The 22,905-nt window shown below is 39.6% G+C and overlaps 1 protein-coding gene across 2 annotated transcripts in view; it reads right to left on the bottom strand.

Annotated features, from left to right (window-relative positions):
- Nucleotides 1–22,905, bottom strand: part of EDIL3 (EGF like repeats and discoidin domains 3) — a 237,376-nt gene that overhangs the window by 102,299 nt on the left and 112,172 nt on the right. For both annotated transcript variants that reach the window (XM_039566793.1, XM_039566792.1), the window contains one exon: nt 14,184–14,312. In XM_039566793.1, the coding sequence (XP_039422727.1) occupies nt 14,184–14,312 (129 nt within the window). The remainder of the gene's footprint in view (nt 1–14,183; nt 14,313–22,905) is intronic.

The following is a 22,905-nucleotide window of genomic DNA, read 5'->3' as shown; positions in this document are numbered from 1 at the left end:
ATTTGGAAACTGGTATGGCATAATGTGAGCAAACAGGTAATATGGAATAATTATCTTTGAGGTTTAGTCTAAGCTATTCTTGTAGTTGCTTGGTGGTTCTTGATAGGTTTTTAAAATGCATTCTAGGTATTTTTTCTTTATTGTGTATTGATCCTGAATTATTTAAGTCCACAAAAAAGTACTGTATCAGCAAGATCACACAAAAAATGTATGATCTGTCTTGCAGAGTTGTGTAATATCCTGTTGGTGTTTAAGCTTGAGCTTTCAGATAGTCAGATTTTCATTATTAATTTCCTAATGTCATGAAACTCAGATTACATACTCTTCTATTATTCGCACCAACTTGCACAAATATTTTTGTGGAACACTAAATGGCAAAGATCCATGGAACAGAATAAAATTATACTCATTTTGTTTGGTAAATAATCTGATTCATGAGAAACTAAAATTTAATAAAATTATTTTAACAGTGAGATACTATAACAATGATATGATAAAATCTGAAGGATTACAGCAATTCACTTATAGAAAAACACATCTTCTTTAAGAGTAAGACATTTTTGTTAAAATATTTACCAAAAAAAAAACAAACCAAAAAAAACCAAAGCATTCTTCCTCATATTCATATGGTTTATAAAAACAAGCCTAAACTGTAAAGTTCTCCTAATTATGTTAACTTGTAGGTTTGTGGTTTTTTTCCTAAAAAGCTAATAAATAAGTAAATAAATGTGTTTAAACAGAATGAAAAAGAATCAGAAAAAGCACAGGTGGATCACCTTCAGTTTTTGACTAAAAGAGAAAATATAAATAATTAACATGATAATTTATTTTAATAATCTTAATTAGATGCTTAGGAAAGTCTCTAATGTGTTCCTGAAAATATATTTGTCTGTAATTTATGTAAAAAAAAAATAAGCTGCAACTTCAGTTATAACTGATCCTTGATTTAATTAGGATTATACAAAAGCAAGCACAAGCACATGACTGCCTCAACCCTGGTGTGAAACATTTAAAAAGAACTGGGGCACACTCCCATGAAATACAGGAATTTAGTACAGGTTATTAAATCTGAACTGGATGTATTCACGTTCAACACAGGACAGGCATCAGAGGTTTTTTCAGAGAATTCAGAGGTTTGATTGCTTTTTCAAAGCCAGTTTCCTGACCACAGAAGGCTCTAAAAACACTCTGCCAAAAAAACCTGCAGGAAACTTCAAGTGTTATGTCATGCTGAAGGGATTCATTGTTGAGATATCCTTATTATCTGATCTTCAAAATGAGAAGAAAACAGCTTTACACTCGAGACAAAAAAAGAACAAACTTGCTCCCCACCTTTAGAGGCTAAACATTGTATAACCCCTGCTCTCATAATCTCACATAAAGTTTTCTCCCCCTGTGAGTATTTGGTACAAGATACTGTGGTAAATGTTCTCCAGGACTATCCATCACAGATCTGTCTGTTAGAATTCTTCCTGACACTTTCAGTACAAATATTTTATATGAAATTATCCTCCAGCCCTGGGCCCAGCTCAGGAAGGAGCTGGAGCTGCTGCAGCCAGGCCAGGGCAGGCACCAGGATGAGCAGAGGGATGGAGCAGCTCTGCTGGGAGGAAAGGCTGCCAGAGCTGGGCTTGTTCAGCCTGCAGAGGAGAAGCTCTGGGGTCACCTCACTGGGGCCTTGCAGGGCCTGAAGGAGCTGCAGGAAACCTGGAGAGAGACAATTGCCAAGGCCTGGAGGGACAGGACACAGGGAATGGCTTCCCAGTGCCAGGGGGCAGGGCTGGATGGGAGATTGGGCAGGAATTGTTCCCTGGCAGGGTGGGCAGGCCCTGGCACAGGGTGCCCAGAGCAGCTGGGGCTGCCCCTGGATCCCTGGAGTGTCCAAGGCCAGGCTGGACAGGGCTTGAAACCACCTGGGATAGTGGAAGTTGTCCCTGCCCATGGCAGGGGGTGATGCTGGATGGGCTTTAAGGTTCCTTCCAACCCAAACCCTTCTTGGAAGACAAGAAGTCAGGTAAGAGAGTTACTAAGATTGTGTTCTAAACTCAAAAGAAGCCTTCTAAACAAGTAAGCCATGGAAATAAAAATAATATGTGGACGTAAGTCAGAGGTTTCTGACTGATGATGCATGAATGTTTGAGACACCCTGGTAACCAGTAATACACTTTAACCACTATACACATAACTAAAACAATTTTGGGGCAAAATTAAATTGTTCCTGTCAAAAATTCCTGCAGAAAGTACATCTTAAGTATTCTTACGCTCTTTTTCCAAAGCAATTTTATCTCCTCCTAGGCTTCTTTAGAAATTCTAGTTTACACATTTTTCAGTATACTTCTGTAATTAGCCTTCTTGAAACCTAAAAAAAGGAAAATATTTCATGCTACCTGATAACAATCCAGTGTTCTTTCCCATCCTATTGGTGCTAATATGTCTAGGTCAACTTGTTTTAAGAAAAATTGGAACATACAGCATGATTCTCTTCACTATGATTTGTAAAAAATCCAGGCTCTGAGAAACTGAAAAGTAAAAACTATTTTTAAGTTTTATTTTAATTGATACCTTCCTAAATTTGGTGTGGTAAGTAAAATCTTTGATTTGGACAAAGCAGCATTTTTTTATGACTAATTTCTTTCTCCACCAGTTAATTTGTGATCTTTTCCACCTAGAATTTACACATCTGTTCAATATTCTAGTTATAGATATTCAGTTATAGTATCAGTGAAAAGAGTAGTGGCATGTATTTATAAATCCAGTTTAAAATAGATTTAGTTATCTATAGCATTTTCCTACCTATCTTTGTGTTCTATAGTGGAACTTCCTCTCTGCTGCCCTCACTTAAAGAAAAAATTAAAACTTAAGTTTTGAAGTGGCTATTTCCATACAGTAGTAAGTGTAACCACATGTTTCAGAATGCTAGGATTAAATGTAGAATACTAGAAAAGTAATTATTAAAAAAAAAGGCAAAACAAGAAAAGACACGATTAAGTATTTTGCAGAACACTTTTTCACTTTAAATTGTCTGCTTCAAAGGATTTCAAATAAGATAGGGGTCTACAAGAATCTTTGCCACAATAGTTATATATCTCATGGTGTTCACAAGATCCTTTTTTAGTATTTTAGATACTTTTTCACCCCTATTTAATTTTTGAAAACTCTCATAAAATAGATCATGCAGTGAAATTATACTCCTCATAGGTACCTACTCTCTGCTTTGCAAAATACTTATCTTTTCCTTATAGCCACTGAAAAGTTGTTACAATATTCTCTGTGGAGCCATATTTCCAACACTGGACTAGTCAGTATTTTCTGATCTTCTATTTACCTGTTTAAATGCCTATTTAATGGCTTTTCATCTGATGTAATTTTAATCTAATGTGATTTTTCAATAGCCTAGACAGGATGTTCCTTATTAGTTTTAAAGGAGTTGTTACTTTAAAAGTTTTAATATGTATCGAAGCAGATTTTTCATTTTTAATTACTTTTAATGAATACTGGCATGAAAATCTTTGTCCCATTAAGTAACTTACCATTTAATTTTGCACTGTAGAAGTACATCTTCGGGGCAACTATTCCTAGCGTTACCAATGAACCTTATTAAAATAATTGGCTATTTATATAACAAGCATTTGACAAATCATTTCAACTGTAGTTGAGGAAAAAAAAATCTTATTAAAAAGTGAATCAGCTGGTGAATCATTTTTCATTACAATCAATGCTCCAAAAATCTCAGCTTCAGGGGTAACTTATGCAGCACTGGACCAAATGGATGATTTGCTAAAAGAGTGTAGGTGGGCACGTGCCAACAAGTTGAATTATTTTTGCAATGAGTTTGAACCCAAATCGGTAAGTTAGCATTATTTTCCTTCATACCTCCCGAAATAACTGTGTCACTTCAAAATGCAGTTGTTTATGCATTTCACAATGGAGTGAGGGTAGTGTTACGTTGTTTTTACATGAGCATGGCTATGGCACAAGTTTTTAAAAATGTCATTAGACAAACAAGTCCTGGAAGATAAAATGATGGATGCTCTAAACTGACAAAGCCACGGGATTGTATTTTTTTCACGTGTCTTAATTTGATATACACAGGGTGAAGTGTATTAATTTATGGCCAATCTATAGAAATCTCATTTAAACAATTAAAATAAGTTGTCCTAGGGACTTGCATAAATGCATATATATGTGCTACATAGAGGTAATTTCTACTCTCTGCTGATAATGTTCAAATTCAGACTCTTAGTTGCTCATAAATATTTGCATGTTTTACTGCTAATGGGTCTTCTTTTATTTAACGACCAACTGCAAGTTGGTCAATGTCACCAAGGAAGGAAAAACTTATCACCAATTCTTCCTGTTGAACTGTGGTAATTTCCTTGTCTCCTGTGCAAAGGTGACAAGGAAGATCACATCTGCCTTCCCACAAAATATCCACTAGTTCCACCACATCACCAAGGACTGTCTGGTTCAGAAAGAAAAATATTTATTGCCATGGCTTTTGTCTCCACCTTCCTGACAGTTCTACTGTCTCAGGGTATCTGCACCCTGGTTGGTCTTCCTGACTCACAGAGGGTGTTATGCCCTGCACTAAGAACATCTCTTAGAACTGGAGTTGGTATTTATGGCAGCTGACCCAGAAAATGCCACCTTTGCTTGATGATCACATCAAATCAGACCTATCCAAACAGGCTGCATTTTCCACAACCATGTCTAGCAGCTAAGGAGTTGTCTTCCAGTCTATACACAAAATCTGTACCATAACATAGGGGTGTGGGTGCTAAAATTCCTGTAAAATTCTGTCCTTTGCTGAGAAATGGGAGGAGGTTCTCTCTCCGTTAAGAGTACTGACATAATGAAATCAGAAGTAAACATTTTAAACTCCTAATTTTAGGTTTGGGCAAAGGCTCTTTCACCTTACACTCCCTTCCTAATTTTGGTGTATGTCTTCTGCAGCATTATTGCGAAGTTACCTTAAATATTAAATGACAAAGGAAATAGGATGAGAAGGGAGCAGATTAATTTCTCTCTAACAATGCTGGTATGGAAAAGAATGTTGCTTTTAAGTAAGCTGTAAAAACTACATGAGAGTAATGACTGTATGCATAAACAGCCCTGCTAGGATCCTGAAAGGATCACACACAATACATTTTCAGAGCCACATGCCACGCTACTGACTTGTGAGGTGGGCAAAATGAGATCTGACAAGATTACAAGGCTTACCTATTATTTGCAGGTAAATAAGAATTTAAATACTCTTTTATGTTGTAATGCATACACATCTGGACCAGGGAACATCAATTCACTGCTGATGTTTTGTTGTAGCTTGGCAATTCCTGAATGTAATTCCTGAACTGAATTTATTGGCAATGCAGACATTTATGGAACTCCAGAATCCCAGAATGGTTTGGGTTAGAAGTCATCATCTAATTCCAAACCCCTGCCATGGGCAGGTACACCTTCCACTATCCCAGGTTCCTCCAAGCCCTGTCCAACCTGGCCTTGAACTTCCAGGAAGGGGGCATCCACAATTAATGCCATTCGTGTGTCTCTCAATGTTCCTGTCTCCTCACTTCCCTAGGACGTAGCACTGGCCCCAGTCCATGACCTGATCCCCCTGAAAATCCCTTATTGCAATTAGTCTGTGCAATTTCAGACAATCCTAGTGAGCTGATTCAAACAGAACTCTGATGGGGATAAATTTTCAGTGAAGATGGGCATCACTGTTTTTGGCAGAATCACACCATGACACCGGAGGACTAAGCAAATTTCAAACCAAAGCATGACTGACAGGAAGCCACGTGCATCCTATGGCATCAGTCATTTAGCAAAAGAGAAGGAAAATAAATCAGATTCTACTAATAGTTTTCAATGTATTTTGAGAAAAACGTTGGCACAAACAGGTTATGTCTGCATAGCATGGTCTTACAGAATTGTAGGTGCAGATTGAAACCATTAGGTCTGAAGACACATCTGCACATCCCTACGCAGGTCTCAGGGATGTTTTGTCTGTTGGGTGGACGGAATTTCCATTTACCCATTGGAATGGTTTAGGACAATTCCTAGTATGTCAAATCCTAGGTATTTTAGACTGCTGGACTATTTTCTTTTGGATTATTTTAATCTCAAAGGGATCCAGCTCTTGTGCTCTCAGCCTGCTGTCACACAAAGCAAAGTGTGGTAAGTAGAGATGATCAAGAGATTTTCTTTAAAAATACACTCCTGACTCAAACTAAAACGCTCAGCTGGATGACCTACAGAAATAATTGTATGTTATTTAAGACAGTAGAATAAATGCAAACTACATGAATATCCTGGGTATTCATATGTGACAGCACCGTGGGTTTTGCTTGAGATATTTTATGAATACGAAGGGATTAATTTGTAATGCAGACTGGTTTCTGCCATTAGACCATTTTATCATCATACTGAGCTTCAAGCACAAGTACTGATTTTTCAAGTTTTGCTTACACAGGTAATGAGTCTGATGCAGTATCCTTCTCTCCTTCTGTTCAATGCTTGCTCTCAAAAGTGTATCCACATGAAAAAATACTGCTTATAACTTCAAAAAAGTAGCTAGACTACTGAATGCACTCCTGCGCCTTCCTTCTAAGAGGTGCTTTGGTTTCTTCAAACTTCTCATTGGGCCTGTAGCATAAAAGCAAGCCCTGATGTCTAATTTTGTTTTCCTTCTTTCATTTTTCAGAAAAATTTCCATGCAAATTGTTCAATTTCCAAACAATAAAGCCACACACAAAACTTTCAGCTGGTTCGATGAGCGATATCTGTGTTTTATATATTAATAGGGAACTGCACTGCCATGTGCCAGCATGAGTTCCTAACACAAACACAATATTTTAATTCTGCCTCCCTGACACACCTACACATACAGATGGCTGAGCACAGTATTTCATACAGGAGCAGAACAATAAAATCAAGAAAAATATCTGAATTACCAAACTTACCCTCTTTTATTTTTTTCCTAACAGCTGCTTCCTACATGGGTGGATCAGACCACACCCCTGTGTGACAAAATTCTAAGTGATAAGTGTTGTTTCATTAAACAGTCAGATTTCATTTCAAGATTTCGTTTATCTCCATTATCTTCCTCACAGGAATGTGCTGGTGCATCTGTAAGAAACCTGCCGGTGCAACAAAGACTGAAAACGGTTCTTTTAAGACTTCAGGTGGCTGTGTTCATCTTCAACCATCACAGTTGCTGAGAGTGACTTATAAGTTGCTGTGTTTACCAAAATGGGCACAAAAAGTGAAAAAAAAAAAAGCAAAATAGATGCTTTGTCCAGCCAAAGTTTTCATGTGTTCTTCCTTTAAAAAATACATCTCTCTACTGTGGTTCTTCAACTCTTCTCTTCCCTGGGACTCAGTGCACCCTCAGACATTTTATTTTAATATTTTTGTTATAAGAAGAGTAATGTATGATGCAGACATACAATGGGATAACTACTCTTGAATTTAGAGTGAACTCCTTTCATTCAGTACTTTTTATTATTAATTAAAAATATAAAGAGAAACTTGTTTAAAACATCGCCATATGTTGTCTTTATAATGTAGAACATGAACAAATGTAATCTTTTTTGCAATCAAGCAGCAATTCCTGCATTTTTGGAACACTTATTTCTTTCCACTTTAAGAAAAAACCAAAAAAAAACCCAAAACCAAAACCAAACTAATCCTTATGAACGACACTAATTAGGGGAAGACAGATTTACCCGCCTACAAAAAAAGTTTATAATGGCTATTGACAACCTAAGTGACTTTTACACCACAGAAACGCACATCTTCTTAAAAGCACCATTCATTATGCAGTTCAGTCAGTGCAGAGGTTGGAAGGAACCCAACCCCTCTGTTCAATATTGCCATAAAACCCCAAAGCAATCAGGAAGATCTATTTCTTCCCACTATGACACCTTATGAAAGAAACTTAGCTGTCACCAAGGGCTGCTTAAGAAAAGCCTCAGCTCCATACCCAATTCTCATTAAAACAGGGGAAAAAAAAATCAGAAGGAAACTTTACCACAAAATGCTGCATGAAGAATCTAGAAAGTGTTGTAAGGATCTTCTGACAAATAAACCTTACCGCTTCTCTTTAGGATAGGTCACTGTTGCAGTAAAATACACCACTGAGCAAAGGAGGTTTTGAGAAGGCCACTGAGAAACGATTTAGAAGTACAAGAAAAACCATCACATTGCACAGAAAAGGCAACAATTTTAACTGGTTGCACAGGAAAAGTAAGAGGGCACATAACAAATGTCTGCAAATAACAAGTGGTGTGCAGAAGGCATTCAAAATCTGCTTTTCTTCCAGACAAAGAATGAAACATTTAAAGATGCTGAAAGAGAGCAGGTTTGCAATTGAAAAGGGGATTTTTTCTTTTTCAATATACAGTGAAATACAGCCAATGCTGTGTATGAGGAAATTGTAAAGATAGGTAATTCAACAAGGAAAAAAAAAGCTATTCAAAGTGCGTATGAATAAAAAGAATAAACAATGCTATATGAGCAAATTCTAAGAAGAGTGAAACAAAATTGGTGGGGATATTGTACTTCCTGCCTGGGACCTTAAGGCAATCTCTGGTTTTTACTGAATCAAATAAAATCTTCAAGTAGGAGGCAAGCCTCAGCTCAGTCACCAACTGCTTTAACCAATTTATTTGGACTTCAAGGAAAACAACATCCTTCCAATTGCCCCAAAATTTGTGCCACTGTTGTCCAACCTCACCATGCATTTGTTGTAAGATGATCCATCAGCAAAACTTCCCCTGTTTTCACCTGACAAACCCATAAATTGTCACCTCATTAGAGCATTTCCTTTTTCCAGGAAGTTCCCGCACACATTTCCTCGGACTTCTGTGAAATGGGGCAAACCCACCATGTGCTCCCACACCTGTTGGTTCTGCCATTTCCTTCAGCCCACTCTTATTTTGGGAACATTTTACTGACTTTTCTTCCAGTAGCCTTCAGTGGCTGTTTGCTTTTATATCCTTTACTGGTGATCTCTCTTAGATGTCTTTCAAATTACCCACTTTCTTCCACATTTTAATTAAGTTAAAGTCTAGAAGTTTCAAAAATGAACAAGGATATATCCTCCCTCTTTCCTTTCTTATCTAAGCCACTGATCAAACACAGGAATAGTTTTCAGACTTCAGCTCCACAATGCTTGGAGATACAAGGATATACTTACACATGCAACTGGCTACTGTATTACACAGTTTATTGCTACATCATTAAATATCTTGTTGGTAGTATAATTTGTTAAAGCTACTCACAGAGCTAATTTTGGTGAAAATTAACTCCCTCTCCCCCTCCAACCTTAACCTGGTTTAAGTTTAGAACACCCCAAACAGATATTTTCCTCCAAAGGAGAAACCATAGTTTACGTGTGTCATGGAGAGCAAGGGGTGAAAATCTGGTGTAATACAGCTGCATGCACAGTGTTACATTAAATTTACCCACTTGGCTCTTGGTATGACTGGCTTGGAGCAACCTGCATTTGTGCAAGGAAACAATGTGTTTCAGTCTTCAAAACGAAGCAGCTGCATGAAAACCATCTGTGGGAAATGGTTTCTGGAGTGCCCTACCACTAACAAGAGTACATTCATTGTAACACACAAGATCCAGGTTACATTCCGTACCCTCCTTGCAATAATTTCTTCCTGGTAGCTAGAGAAGTCACTGTGATTCTGCACCTGGGATGGAGTAACCCTGGATGTACAGACAGGCTGGGGAATAAGAGGCTGGGAAGGGACGTCCTGGGGATCCTGGTCAGTGACAAATTGGACATGAGCCAGCAGTGCCCTGGAGCCAGGAGGGACATCCCTGTCCTGGGGGCACCAGGCCCAGCATGGCCGGCCGGGCCAGGGAGGGATTGTCCTGCTCTGCTCTGGGCTGGGGAGGCCTCACCTGGAACATTGTGTGCAGCTCTGGGCATCCCAGTGTAAAAAAGACATTAAACTGTTAGAGAGGGTCCAAAGGAGGGCAATGAGGATGGCGAATGGTGTGGAGGGGCTGCGTGAGGAGCAGCTGAGGGCCCTTGGTGTGTTCAGCTGGAGAGGAGGAGACTGAGGGGAGACTCATCACAGCTACAGCTTCCTCATGAGGGGAAGAGGAAGGGCAGCTCTGATCTGTGACAGGGACAGGACCCAGGGAGTGGCTGGAGATGGACCAGGGCAGGCTCAGGCTGGAGATCAGGGAAAAGTTCTTCCCCCAGAGGGTGCTGGGCACTGCCCAGGCTCCCCAGGAAATGGTCCCGGCCCCGAGGCTGCCAGAGCTCCAGGAGCGTTGGGACAGTGCTGCCAGGGGTGCCCAGGGTGGGGTTGTTGGGGGGTCTGGGCAGGGCCAGGGGTTGGACTTGATAATTCTTGTGGGTGCCTTCCAGCTCAGGAGATTCCATGATTCTACACCAGAACTTGCTGGTAGAGATTATGCATCACGTCATCTGGCCAGCAACGTGTGGCCACTGGCCTCCCCAGCTGTGGCACCACAGGTAAAAGCCACCGACCCATGGATAGCTGGGATGATGCCTCAAGGTACAATGGTAATCTGCTCTGCCACAGGGCCTCACCTGTGCAGTTTCCCAACACATTTTTGTAGCAGATGTGAATATCACAGGCCATCCACAACATGGAGGAAGAAAGCAGAGGACTCAGTAAAACCCTGGGAAAGGCTTGCTTAAGTTATTAAATGTGTTTGATTAATAACCTTTATTCTTGGAGTGCAAGGATTTCAGTTATGTCTGGAAGAGTTAATGATCCTCAGAGTATAAACCCACATGCAAATCAAACCCTTAAATCTGAACCTTTTATTGCTTCAAACTTGAATTTTCCTGGTTGGATCTCTGTCATTTCAGCTAGTTGAGTGGCAGCCAGTAATATATATTGTGACTAATGCCTCAATTTCCTACTTTTTCTGGTAGGCAGTCTCTACCTGATAATCACAAGAATGCATACTGTATATGTGTCTCAAAGTTCTGGATATTTTTCTTTTTCTTCCTTTTTTTTCTTTCTCTGTTTCTTTATTTCTTTTATTCTTTTTGTGAAAAAGCTGTCCATTTCAGTTTTTGGGGTATTTCCACCTATTTTGACTTGTTCTAGGCTGTTTTAATATAGAATCACAGACCAGCTTGGGTTTTAAGGGACTTTAAAGATCATCTAGTTCCAACCCCCCAGTTGCGGGGGACTTCTCCAGCTCTCATGCAGCCCCTTCAGGCACAGTAAAGGGCTCTGATGTCTCCCTGGGGCCTTCTCTTCTCCAGGTGAACACCCCCAGCCCTCCCAGCATGGCTCCAGGAGGGCTCTTGAGATGAACCTTCATTCCAATCAGGTAAATAAATGCCTCTTAAATAATGGAGGAATATTTAAAGAATAAATTGTCCATGGGTTTCAACACAAAACCTGTCCAGGTCTCTACCTGAGACAGACCTTCCTGGTTTTGGTTACTTTATGAGCTTTGAAATGGGACATTGTTTCCTTTTTCTGCCTCTAGGTAATCAGAATCTTTTCAGACAACCACAGCCAATTAACATCAGCTTTGCAATAAATAGAGAATATACAGTCAGTAAAATTGCTAATGATCTCTTTTATAGTTTACATATTAATTATTTACATGGGTAAATGGTCAACAAATCTCAGAAATACTGACAGGGTGTTTGTTGATGTGAATGATAAAATACCAGCTTTGAGAATGTATCTTGACTGCAAAATCAATCACCTGGATTAATTGATTTGGTAACAGAATATTAGACATGAAAGAAATCCAAGATAAAAAGCCTTTTGCAAGAGTACCATAACCTGATTTTTGGAATTCCTGACAACGTAGAAGAAGAGATGTGCCTTGCAGTGAGGTCACTTTAATTTATCTCTTTATGATAAATTCGACAGACTTCTTACTTGATTTACAGTGAGTTCAGAATTGAATTGCTAAACTTCATGAAGCAGAGGAATTTGTATCAAAGGAACGCTGTGAATTGAGCTCAGGTCATATTGTATAAGAGTGTTAAAATAACTCCTCCACTGAAAGTCCCACAGTTCTCCCTGACTGCAGATAGCTCCGTGGCTGCCTCTCACAGCTCCCATCCCCAGAGACCCTCTGAACACCTGGATAGGGTATCTGATTTATGATCCCATCTTAAATCAGATTATCTGAAAAAGACTGAATTTCATTCTCCCCCAAAGAGTAACTGTTCACACAAGTTTGTCTCCTCTCAAATCACTTCCACTGCCTTCTGGGGTTGTGGTCTCCCTTAGTGAGTCTGGGCCAGCTGTGTGAGACATTTACCTTGTTCTGAAGTTGATAGAAACCCACTTTGCTGATTTTCAGGATCATTAGCTAACAGCTAACATACCTCAATATTTTTAAAAGGACGCTGTGGACCCAGCAAAAAACTCTGATGAATCACTCCGCGATGCACCGGCTGTATGTTCTTTGCTCATTAATTAGGTGACAAAAGATGGTATTTCACAGGCAGCTCATGCTCAGCAACGTGTTTTGCTTGATGAAAACCTGTGCTATTTTTTATTTCTTTAACAAAGGTCACCTTCTTGATATTTGATGGAAGAAGGGTTGTGTGCCACGTGACTGGTTCCGTGATGGAGCATCCCTGAGTCCATGTGAGGGTATTTTCACATGAGCTCACCCATGTGGCTGGACATCAACCACTCATCTCCATGCTCCCAGTGGAGGAGGTGGATGTATATCTTCACAGGATTAGGTCAGTGGAACTGCCCATGTTACCTACGCAATTAGCTGAGAGTGTGACCAAAGTTAATGAAATTTAATATCCTTATTCCAGGCTTTGGAGACAATTTCTGTGGAGTATTTGAGGGACATTACAGACATGAAGTTGTTAGCTGAACTGGACTGTACTGGTCCCTGACACTTCAAATTGCAGACAAGTATCTAAATGGAGCAATTAATTCAGGTAGGCTGGATTCAGTGCTTATTCACTCTGATCTGAATGACTGAACTAATTTTTACGTGTGAGTGGAACTGTATTCTTGACTCTTTACTTGAGTTTTTTACCTTCTAAGTAACAACTGGCTTCCAAATTCATCAACAGTGTACAATTTTAAGAACCATGCTACCCTTGGTTTGAGAACCATTCGTGCACAAAATAGAGAGCCCGAAATTTCTCTCGTGAGCTTCTCCTCAGGCAAGCACTTGTTTTAAATGACCTTTGTGTGTGAAAAAACCCAGCTGCTATTTAAGTGACAGACAATACAGATTATATTCATAGGTTAGCACACAACCTGCTCAGTCACCAGCAGATGAATATCCCTCACTAATTGGTTTTGAGTGCTGGTGGGGTGGTGTGAGAAGCAGAAAATCTCCTGACTCTGTGTGCGCACTACCCAGCAGTAACTAAAATATTCCTGAATTATCAGTGATGGTTCCAGCACAAATTCAAAACACAGGCTCACACCAGCTGCTGTGAAGACATGTAACTCTGCTCTAGCCAAATCCAGCACATCCAAAATTTCTTTTCCCATAGGGTTAATTGTCAGTTCTCTAACTACACACTCTAAGACAAGGATACCGACTCGCTGTTCCCAATATGACCTGAAAATAGGAAACACTCTCCAAATAAATGATGGTTAGAAATAGATCTAGAAACTGTATTTTAAACGGGGTTTAAAATACATCTGTAAATCTGTATTTAAATGTATTTAAAATACATTTTTGTGTCTGATGTAAGTCTGGAGGTTCTGCCCTTGAACTCAGACGCTGTGATTCAAAACATTTCTTCACTATTTATAAAGACATAGGTAAAGAAAGATTTAGAAGATATACTTATTCACAAATTTCAGTTATTCTTTCCCTTTTTTTAGCCTTAATCAAAGCAAACCCACAAGCACCACTGAGATAAGAAGACATCCCCACTATTTCAAATATGTTTCTGCATTAAATCCATGCAAAATGTGTTTACCTTGTCCTTGCCATGGTCTAAAACATGCGTAGCAAATTATGCCCTGTTGCGTCCAGTGGGTTGGTAGTCAGGTCATTTTCTGAAGGCAACAGCAGCAGCGTTCAGTGGTATTAGCTTGCTCATAATATAAAGGCCAAAGTCTGATATACTTCAGAAAACCAGATCCGATATTAATCCTCAACAGTTCAGGCAATAAAGAGGCTCCTATCTATAAATACAATAAAATTTACCATGTGGAACTTACTGTGCTGGCAGTGAATCCCATTAAATCCCTGTGGACATTTACAAACATATCCTATGAATGTGTCGCCTCGGTATGCTTCACTAATTTCACACATCCCACCATTATGACATGGATTAGGAAGGCAGGGTCCTGAGAGAAGGGGAAAAAAAAGACAGAGAGAAGTATGTACACATCCACAATAACAGCCATAATAATGTCAGTCATTTATAAGCATTCATTAAAGAAATAAAATGCCTCACACAAGCCTTTATATTCCACTAACTCAGTAAAATACACCCTTCACTTACTTCAGATAACTTGCCAGCATGGATTTTTATGAACAAGAAAAAATACGAAGCATGTCACTACTCATTAATCACAGCATTATTTTTTAATGTGAGAGAAGACAGCAGACAGTGAAGCAAAATCTTTCTCTCCTGTTAAAGATAACAGGCATTCTAGCTTTTGCACCACTGAGGAAATAGGTATTAATCAAACATGCCTATCATGCACAGAGTGGAATGTACAATGTCCCTGAATGATCACTACATGTCAAGTTAGCAGGCTGAGGAGATCCTTGCTATGGCTCCAGGTGACTTTCTGAAATGTGAGTATCTGGGCCAGCAGTTAGCAGCTACCAAGCCATTGCTTTTCCTCTCTGTGCCTCTGCAGCATATCCACTTCAAGATGGTTTCAAAAAACTCTTCTGACTGAATTTTCCTTTTCCCCAACACACCACATGCTAGGATGCATAAAATTTCAGCATGGAGATCTGTAAGGATTGTCATTACTAAAACTTTAAATACCTCTGAATAACAAAATCGTTTGACCTGACGTCTAGAGTTTACTCATTTAACAGCACTGTAAAAGAGCTACTTACATTTTATTATGTTACTAATACTACCCACAATATGACTGCTACCAGAAGAAAACTTCATTTTGATGATTTTTTTTCCAATCTCATTTTAAAGAAATCGCAGACATTGTTTAGAAAGCCCCCATATGCAAGTTTGTCTGTGAAAAGATTTGTAAATTCAATGTAATGCATGTTATTTGCAACCTTTGCTATGTACCCAGGAAAGTGATGATTGCTGCTTGTTGAAATGCAGTGTCATAATCATTCACTCACTTAAAATTGCATTTGGAAAAAAAACCCAAAACAAACAAAAGAGAAAATAAATCTACAGCACAATTTACTGATAATCAGGACTCATAATTTCAGAATCACAGAATCCCTGAGGTGGGAAAAGACCGCCAAGGCCATCAGGTCCAAGCTGTGCCCGATGCCCACTTTGTCCCCAGCTCAGGACACCGAGTGCCACCTCCAGCCCTTCCTTGGACACCTCCAGGCATGGGCACTCCAAACCTCCCTGGGCAGCCCCTGCCAAGGCCTGAGCACCCTTTCCATGGGGAAATTCCTGCTGCTGTCCACCCTGAGCCTGCCCTGGCCCAGCCTGAGGCCGTTCCCTCTCCTCCTGTCCCTGTTCCCTGCGAGCAGAGCCCGACCCCCCCGGCTGCCCCCTCCTGTCAGGGACTTGTGCAGAGCCACAAGGTCCCCCCTGAGCCTCCTTTGCTCCAGCCTGAGCCCCTTTCCCAGCTCCCTCAGCCGCTCCTGGGGCTCCAGCCCCTCCCCAGCTCCGTTCCCTGCCCTGGACACTCCAGTCCCTCAAGGTCTCTCTTGACATGAGGGGCCCAGAGCTGCCCCAGGATCTGAGGTGGTCCCTCAGCAGTGCCAGCACAGGGACGGTCACTGCCCTGCTCCTGCTGCCACGCCATGGCTGGGACAGCCCAGTGGCCATTGGCCTCTTGGCCCCTGGGCACCCCTGGGCTGTGTCCAGCTGCTGTCACCAGCACCCCCAGGGCCTTTCCCAGCTTTCCAGCCCCTCTGCCCCAGCCTGGAGCTGCAGGGGGTTGGTGTGACCTGACAAGTCACCTCGTTGGACCAAAAAATGAATGAATTGAATGATTTAGACTTAAAAGAGCCGCAAGTTTAGTGTGTCTGAACGTCTGCCTGTTCAAGTTCTCAATTACAAGCCCAGGTTTGACACATTCTCACAGCAGCACCATTCATCCAGACGTCACATTAGTGCAAACCCCACTCTCCCAGCAAATATTAATTTGCAGAGCATAAAAATTAACTGAATGATGAGGATGTCAGAACACATTCCCCAGTTATTATTGCCCATGTGGCTATTGTAATTTGAGAAGCCACGCAGGTGCACATTTCTATTACTACTTTTGTCATCAGCCTGTTCCAAGACAGAGCCCTGCAGAGGCTTTGCTTGTGTACATCATTAAACATGGGGTATGTCTCACTGAACCAAAAAAACAATGGACATGAACGTACTGCAGATTATTCCAAACGGAATTAGTAGCAAAAAATGGGCAAAACTCGTGAAGAGGAAAACAAGGAGAATGGCTGCTGCATATTTTGCCTTTTCCCATCTGCATTCTGTATTACACTTTAAAAGTGAAGGTACACTACATTCTTAATTCTAGGAACACTTGTGTCTTTCAAGTATTCCTGCTTCTGTTCATCGTATTTCTCCTTCATAATAATTTGGGAAGAAATATGTCTAATAATTTGCACTTTTAGCTGCCCAATAAATATGAACTGTGTACTTCTTTCCAAGCCTCTCTTTCCAACACAGTGCTGCAGTTTGGGGAGTACCTGCAGGCAGCCTCATATGTTAATTGTTTCTGTGCAAGCAGATCTCTAATCTTCCAAGAACAATAAATCTTTTAATAATTACTTTCTCATTTTGCTTTCTGCTTTCTCAATATGGTTTGTTAAGCACGCGTTCGGCCTGCTTTCATCGATTTTCTTTCTATTTTGCATTTTCTCAGATCAGTCCAAACTGCAAAGGCTTAAAAGGTCATCTGAGGTGCATAGTGATAAATATACTGGTGCATGACAGTATTTCTAACTAATGTTTTTCTTCCATGAAGCCTTTTTTCTGGAAAAAAAAAAAGCCCCATACCAACAGCATGAACATTTTTTTCCTGATTATGGTTGTTGTGGACAAATAATATCACTATTTTCAATGTAAATATTGAGTATTTTGTTGCGGTATTTTTGTTTGCTTTTGCTGTTGTTCACAGAAACTGGGAGTTCAAAAAATGATTTTTAGAGCAACAAAACCTCCTCAATAATTACGCTGAAATTAAAAAATGACAATCACCAAGTTTTGACGAGTTAACATTTATTTATTGATAAAGACATGGGTTAGAGCAACCGTGCATTCTAAATGAATGAATGATTGAAAATTCATTTCAGTCTGTGTCACCCTACCACTGCTTCTCCTAATTCCACAAAGGATGAGACTTTGAATTCACACATCTTGAGGTTATTTAAATTGCATTAACATCCAAACATGTGATTCTTTTTAATTTATTTGTTTATCATGCATTTATTTATTTATTTTAACTGGGTCTACAGGACCCCTGATGCAATTTCTGCAGATTTGAGTGTCTTGAAGGATCTGGGGCCTAATCCTGCCATCATTCCACTGAAGCATCAAAAATGTAATGTGTAAGATCTGGGCACAGATGCCAGAGGATGAGAGGTCCCAGCAAACTTCCATGGGGATGTGTAGGTTTTTAAACAACATGGTATGGAATTCTGGATAATTAATTCCATGACAGTCTGATTAATATGGCCTGTTACTCAGATCTATTGCAGCAAGTTCAAAAATATCCTTTTTTTTTACAAAAAAAAAAAAAAGGCAAAAACTAATAAAAAAACCCCAAAACAACCAACAAAAGAACAAAGCAAATATGTCAACTAATTTTCAAAAACAGTGGACTTCAGGGATTGTTTTTTTTTTTTTTCAGATCAATAGTGCTGTAATATTTTTACAGGTAATCTTTAAGTGGCTTCCAACACAAAGAGAACAACAACATTTGATCAATATTAATGAGCAGAGGAATTCAATGGTATGGTTTCCAGGCATTTTTATCCATGTTCATATAAAATAATGTCAGCAAGATTAATTGTGCACTCAAAGTAATAGATCTATTCACTTTGCTGCTCTTTTGAGTCCTTCTTTGTTCAGTTCCAGGGGTATTAGCCAACATAATAAGTGCAGTCCAAAATACATCATTCTGTTATTCAACGGAAATCCCATGTTGTTTTTGAAAAAAATATTGAAAGTTAACTTAAAGCATAGCAGGTTTTAAATTTTAGATGTTCTTACTAAAACCTCTGAGACTTTATAGATGTATGAATCAAACAAATGCATCCTCAGCAGAGCTGCAAAGGGGCTCAAGGCAGAACCATGTTATCTGTTTTCTTCTTTGACAAGTAGAGTCAACGAAAGTTTCATAATAAAATCTTGTGTCATGCAATACTGCAGTAGAAAAATGCATATTTGAGTAAACCTGTCAGTTCATCTATAGCAGAGAAAGCCAGGAAAGCAAGGAAAACAGTTCAGTGGCAGCCTCTAATAAACAGCATAAGCATTTATTTTGCCAGATATAAAATCTGCTGATGCTTTGGTGGGAAAGACATTCAAAATTACAGGAGATGTCATTAAACAAGAAATCAGCATTAGCCCATCTTCCTGATTCAGTTGGATTCCCCAAACTCAAAAGTTTGCTAAAACAGAAAGGTGACCAAAAATCAAATCCCACCTTTTTTTACTAGGTCAAGATTAAGAGACAAATATAAAAAATGTAAGGAGAAAATAAAGAAAAAAAAGTATACTCCAGTGGAGTGAAACATGCAAAATAACCCATTTTTTTACAAGTAAAATTAAGGAAAATGAAATAAAAACATTAAGACTTTTGATGGCATCAATCCATTTTCTCTATATGTAGAAATAATATGACTTTAATGAAGAATACTAAATTAGATATTGACCTTGATATACATCAAGGCGAAAATACAAAGCTAATTGCTTCATTTATTCTGTGGAGTATTACTGAAGTAGGATTAATAGATAATATTATTCTGATGATATAATAAGCTGCAAATCCCATTAAAAAAATATTGGGACCTATCATCAAACTAATAAAAAGTATCAAATAATTTTGCTTTTCATTTTAAAGAAAAGTACTCTCCAGCTGCTTGCCTTGGTGGCATCAGCTTTTCTTATGTTCCTCTTGGCTTTACAAGAATGTCAAATAAGGTTTTTCCCCCTCTGATAATTTGAAATTTTCATCAGAGGTGTCTCACACAGTTTTAACAGCAGTAATTTGAATTTTTCCTCTGTGTTCGGATCATACATGATACTTTAGGTGCTTCCTCTGCCAAAGCAAAGTCTTCAAAAAAAGCTGTGACAGAGCTCACTTAGCAGGAGCTCCTGTTTTTTGAAATTAGTAGGTGCAAAGGAAGACAGTGTCAAAACCAAGTTATTTGAACTTTATGGGAAGGCAAGAATCAGCCTCCTTGCTGCAGGAGGTAGCAGAATGGCACAAGCTGCCCATGGTCAGGAGGTTAAGGATTATCACACTGAATTAGGCTCAGTGTCCAGGTAATCCAACACTCCACTGCCTCTGCTCAGCAGTTCCTGCAACCTGAGGACAAAGATGAACCATCCTGCCATGGAAATAAACAAAAATCTGCACCAGATATTTTGCCAATATTTGTGATGGGCCTGTTTTCTGAGTCTTTGTATTTGACATGATTTTCTAACTGACATATTTGTTTTCTTCACATAGCTAAAAATTATAGCACCATTATAAGCACAGATGATAGACCACCTTTTTTCCAGAAGTATACTGACCTTTTTCTTCCCTCATCACCCTTTTAAAAACTCAAAATAGATTTTTGAAAGGTCTGCCCCTTCAAATGTGAGATTGCAGAATTCACACTTCAGCAGACACAAATCCAAAGTATAACCTAATCCTATTCAAAGGAGACCACTTTCCACAGAGACACACAGACGAGCATTCAAATTCATCAGGAATGTCCCTACAGGTTCTGACAGAAAACTGCTTTATTGAACAAAAAGGTCAGGAAAATAACAAAAGCTTTTGAGGGTCTCTGATCTTCCTCACATTTACTACTTTGGCTGTTAATTTAATATTATTGTGAAGACTTTACCCGGCACAGAGGCTGGTTTTGAATGCCCCCAGCTACCTGCCTTGCAGTGCACAGTTTTGGGGACATTTGAGGAGCACGTTCCCAGCAGATGTGCTCTTGACCTTCTGAAGGCACTGCAATCATGAAAATGTCTTCTAGACAACATGCTCATTCTGCCACTAAAGCATGAAGCATCAGCAGTAAAGAACTAATGTTTTGTAGTTCAGTATTTGCTCACTCTTACTCAAAAACTCTTTTTTTTTTTGGTCACTTAAAAGTAATTCTGTAATAAAGCAAAATAAAGTTAAAATATACACAAACATCTACACATTTTAGGGCCCAACTCCAGTTATACCGGTGCATCATGAAAAATTGATAATCATCAGTTAATGATGATGATCATGATAAACTTGATGTATTTTGAACTAACTCTTCCTTCAAATCTTCTGAAGTGTAACAAGAAATTCTTTCTTTCCCAGCATACTCAAATATTTTTAAAATAAAGAGAAAAGGAAATAAACCAAACCGCAACAGCTCCCTCCTACCCTTCAAAAAATTCCTTTTTGAATTTGCTACTGCTGCTTCTATTTCAGTTAGGATGCAAATATACCTTGCACCAAAAAATACGTATTGACCTACACCTTGCTTTTTGTTTGGTTATTTTAAGCTGAAAATAGGCTCTGCAGAACATCATTCACAGTTTATGCAGAATATTGATAACAATAACTGATTGCTGCATGTTATTCCAGTTAATGCATGAAAGCAGAAGAAGTAATTAGATGACACACACTGTCATCTCATGAACACTCTCAAAAATACCAGCTCTGGGGGGGAAAAAAAGAAAAAAAATCTCTTCAGCCTGGGTCATAAGTGAATTAGTAGTGTATTAGTTTCTATCTGCCTATATATTCAATATATATAAATATAATGGCAGACATCCAGACTTAATTGCACTGTGATTAAATATTTATCTTGTTTTTTAATGCAGCAAATGGAGCGTGCTGATTATAATGATCAAGGTGTCTCCATCTGGATGCAGCAAAAGATAAAGTTTGTCCCCTGAGTGCAAAATGCTTTTGGGTCATTTCTGCACATTTCTCTCCAATTCCATTCTGTAGAATTCTTCTACAGGGAAGAAATTTAACATGATTGTCCAGCCATCTTCCAACCACTTTTAAGCTGAATAGCTAGAATATTTTCTGAAAAGATGCAATTTATACATGATGCCTGTACAATGCCTTTCCTTAAGAGTCTTAAACTTCTTGCCCAAGCCTTTGATGGCTAATTATACCAAAATTTGAGGCATGGTGAGTGCAGCAGGCACTGTAGTGATTTTACAGAGGGTGAGACATAAAAATACTCTAAAAGCTGGGGAAAGAGTTCAATGCACTACAAGACATTTTCCACCAGATCTCTTCCCTTATTTCTCTTCATATTCCTCCACTTCCAATTTTCAGCGCTGCTTTCCACCTCTTTGTACCCTTTGCCACCTAAATATGTTTCTGAATAATGCCCACAGTATTCTCCCCCCACCAGATCTCTCATAAACCTCCTTAGCAAGAGTTAATCTGAGACCTTTTCTGCATCTCTGCATCACCTTTCACAGGAGGATTTTATCTTCCCAGAGAACACCTGCTCAGTTTACAGAAAATACATTTTCAAGCCCTTTTCTTTCCCCTCCTCTAACTTTCCACTCAGGCAGCATCACTGCTATTTTTCTCCAAGATGACCCTTTGTCTGACTTCTGCCACTCTTTCTGACCCGAGTGTGGCATCTTGGTTGCTACACTCCTTTTGTGGTTTATTTTGTATCATCTTTAAAACCAGATTAATTTTCCAACTTAGATTAGAAATATTCTCCTAATATATTTTTCAGTTGATTCTGGTTTACATGAAACAGAAAAAAAAAAACCCCACTGTCATAGGTTAGCAAGCATAGTCCTGGAAGGGATGTCCTTGCTAAGGGGTGCTTACAGTTTCCTCTGGGACCTGATAGAACTTATCAGCTGGCCAGTTTGAATATGGACAATTCTTTAAGCCACCTAAAGTTGTGACCGCCTCCGTGATCCACACTTAAGAACAGGCAAACCTCCCCCCCCAAGCTCTCTCTCGTTTCCGGCGCTGGGACAGGTGGCTGCGGGCCCCGAGTGGGGGCCAGCGGGCCCGGCCAGGCCCTGCTTGGGCCAGGCCGGGCCGGGCCACGGCCACCCTGGAGCCGATGGACCTGTTCCAGCCGTGGAACCTCCCCCACTGCCTTGCCGTGGGCAGCCGGAGCGGCTTGGCTCTCCCCCCCTCTCCACTGCGATGAGAAAAATTCAACATTCCAGCTGCAAAGCTGCAAGGCCGAGGTGAGATTAACCCTTTTTATTGCTGTGAAGAGCTGAAAACCCTAGGGAAGAGAGAGAGGAGATGCTTAAAGCTGAAATTCTCTTGTGAAGCTATGATATATCAGAGTATCCTGTTGTAATTTCATGAAGATATGGGGGGTGGAGTGTTCAACTTGTAAGCAAAAGCACCTGCACTGAGATAGGCAGATGCTGACGCAGCTGTAATTTCATGAGAAGTTTGGACAGGGAGAGATGAACCAGATGAGGACTTTTGCTCCAAATGGGAAAGGAGAAAACCTCAGTCCCTAGAGATGCTCCCAGACATAGTCCTAAAGATGAAGATGATGAAGACCCTTTGCTCCCAGGGAAGGAGAAGGGCCTCTGGTTTTGTT

Source organism: Corvus cornix, chromosome Z (assembly GCF_000738735.6).
Source record: "Corvus cornix cornix isolate S_Up_H32 chromosome Z, ASM73873v5, whole genome shotgun sequence".
Lineage (NCBI taxonomy): Eukaryota > Metazoa > Chordata > Aves > Passeriformes > Corvidae > Corvus > Corvus cornix.
The sequence above is the reverse complement of the archived record's forward strand: the minus strand, read 5'-3'. Positions and strand labels throughout refer to the sequence as shown.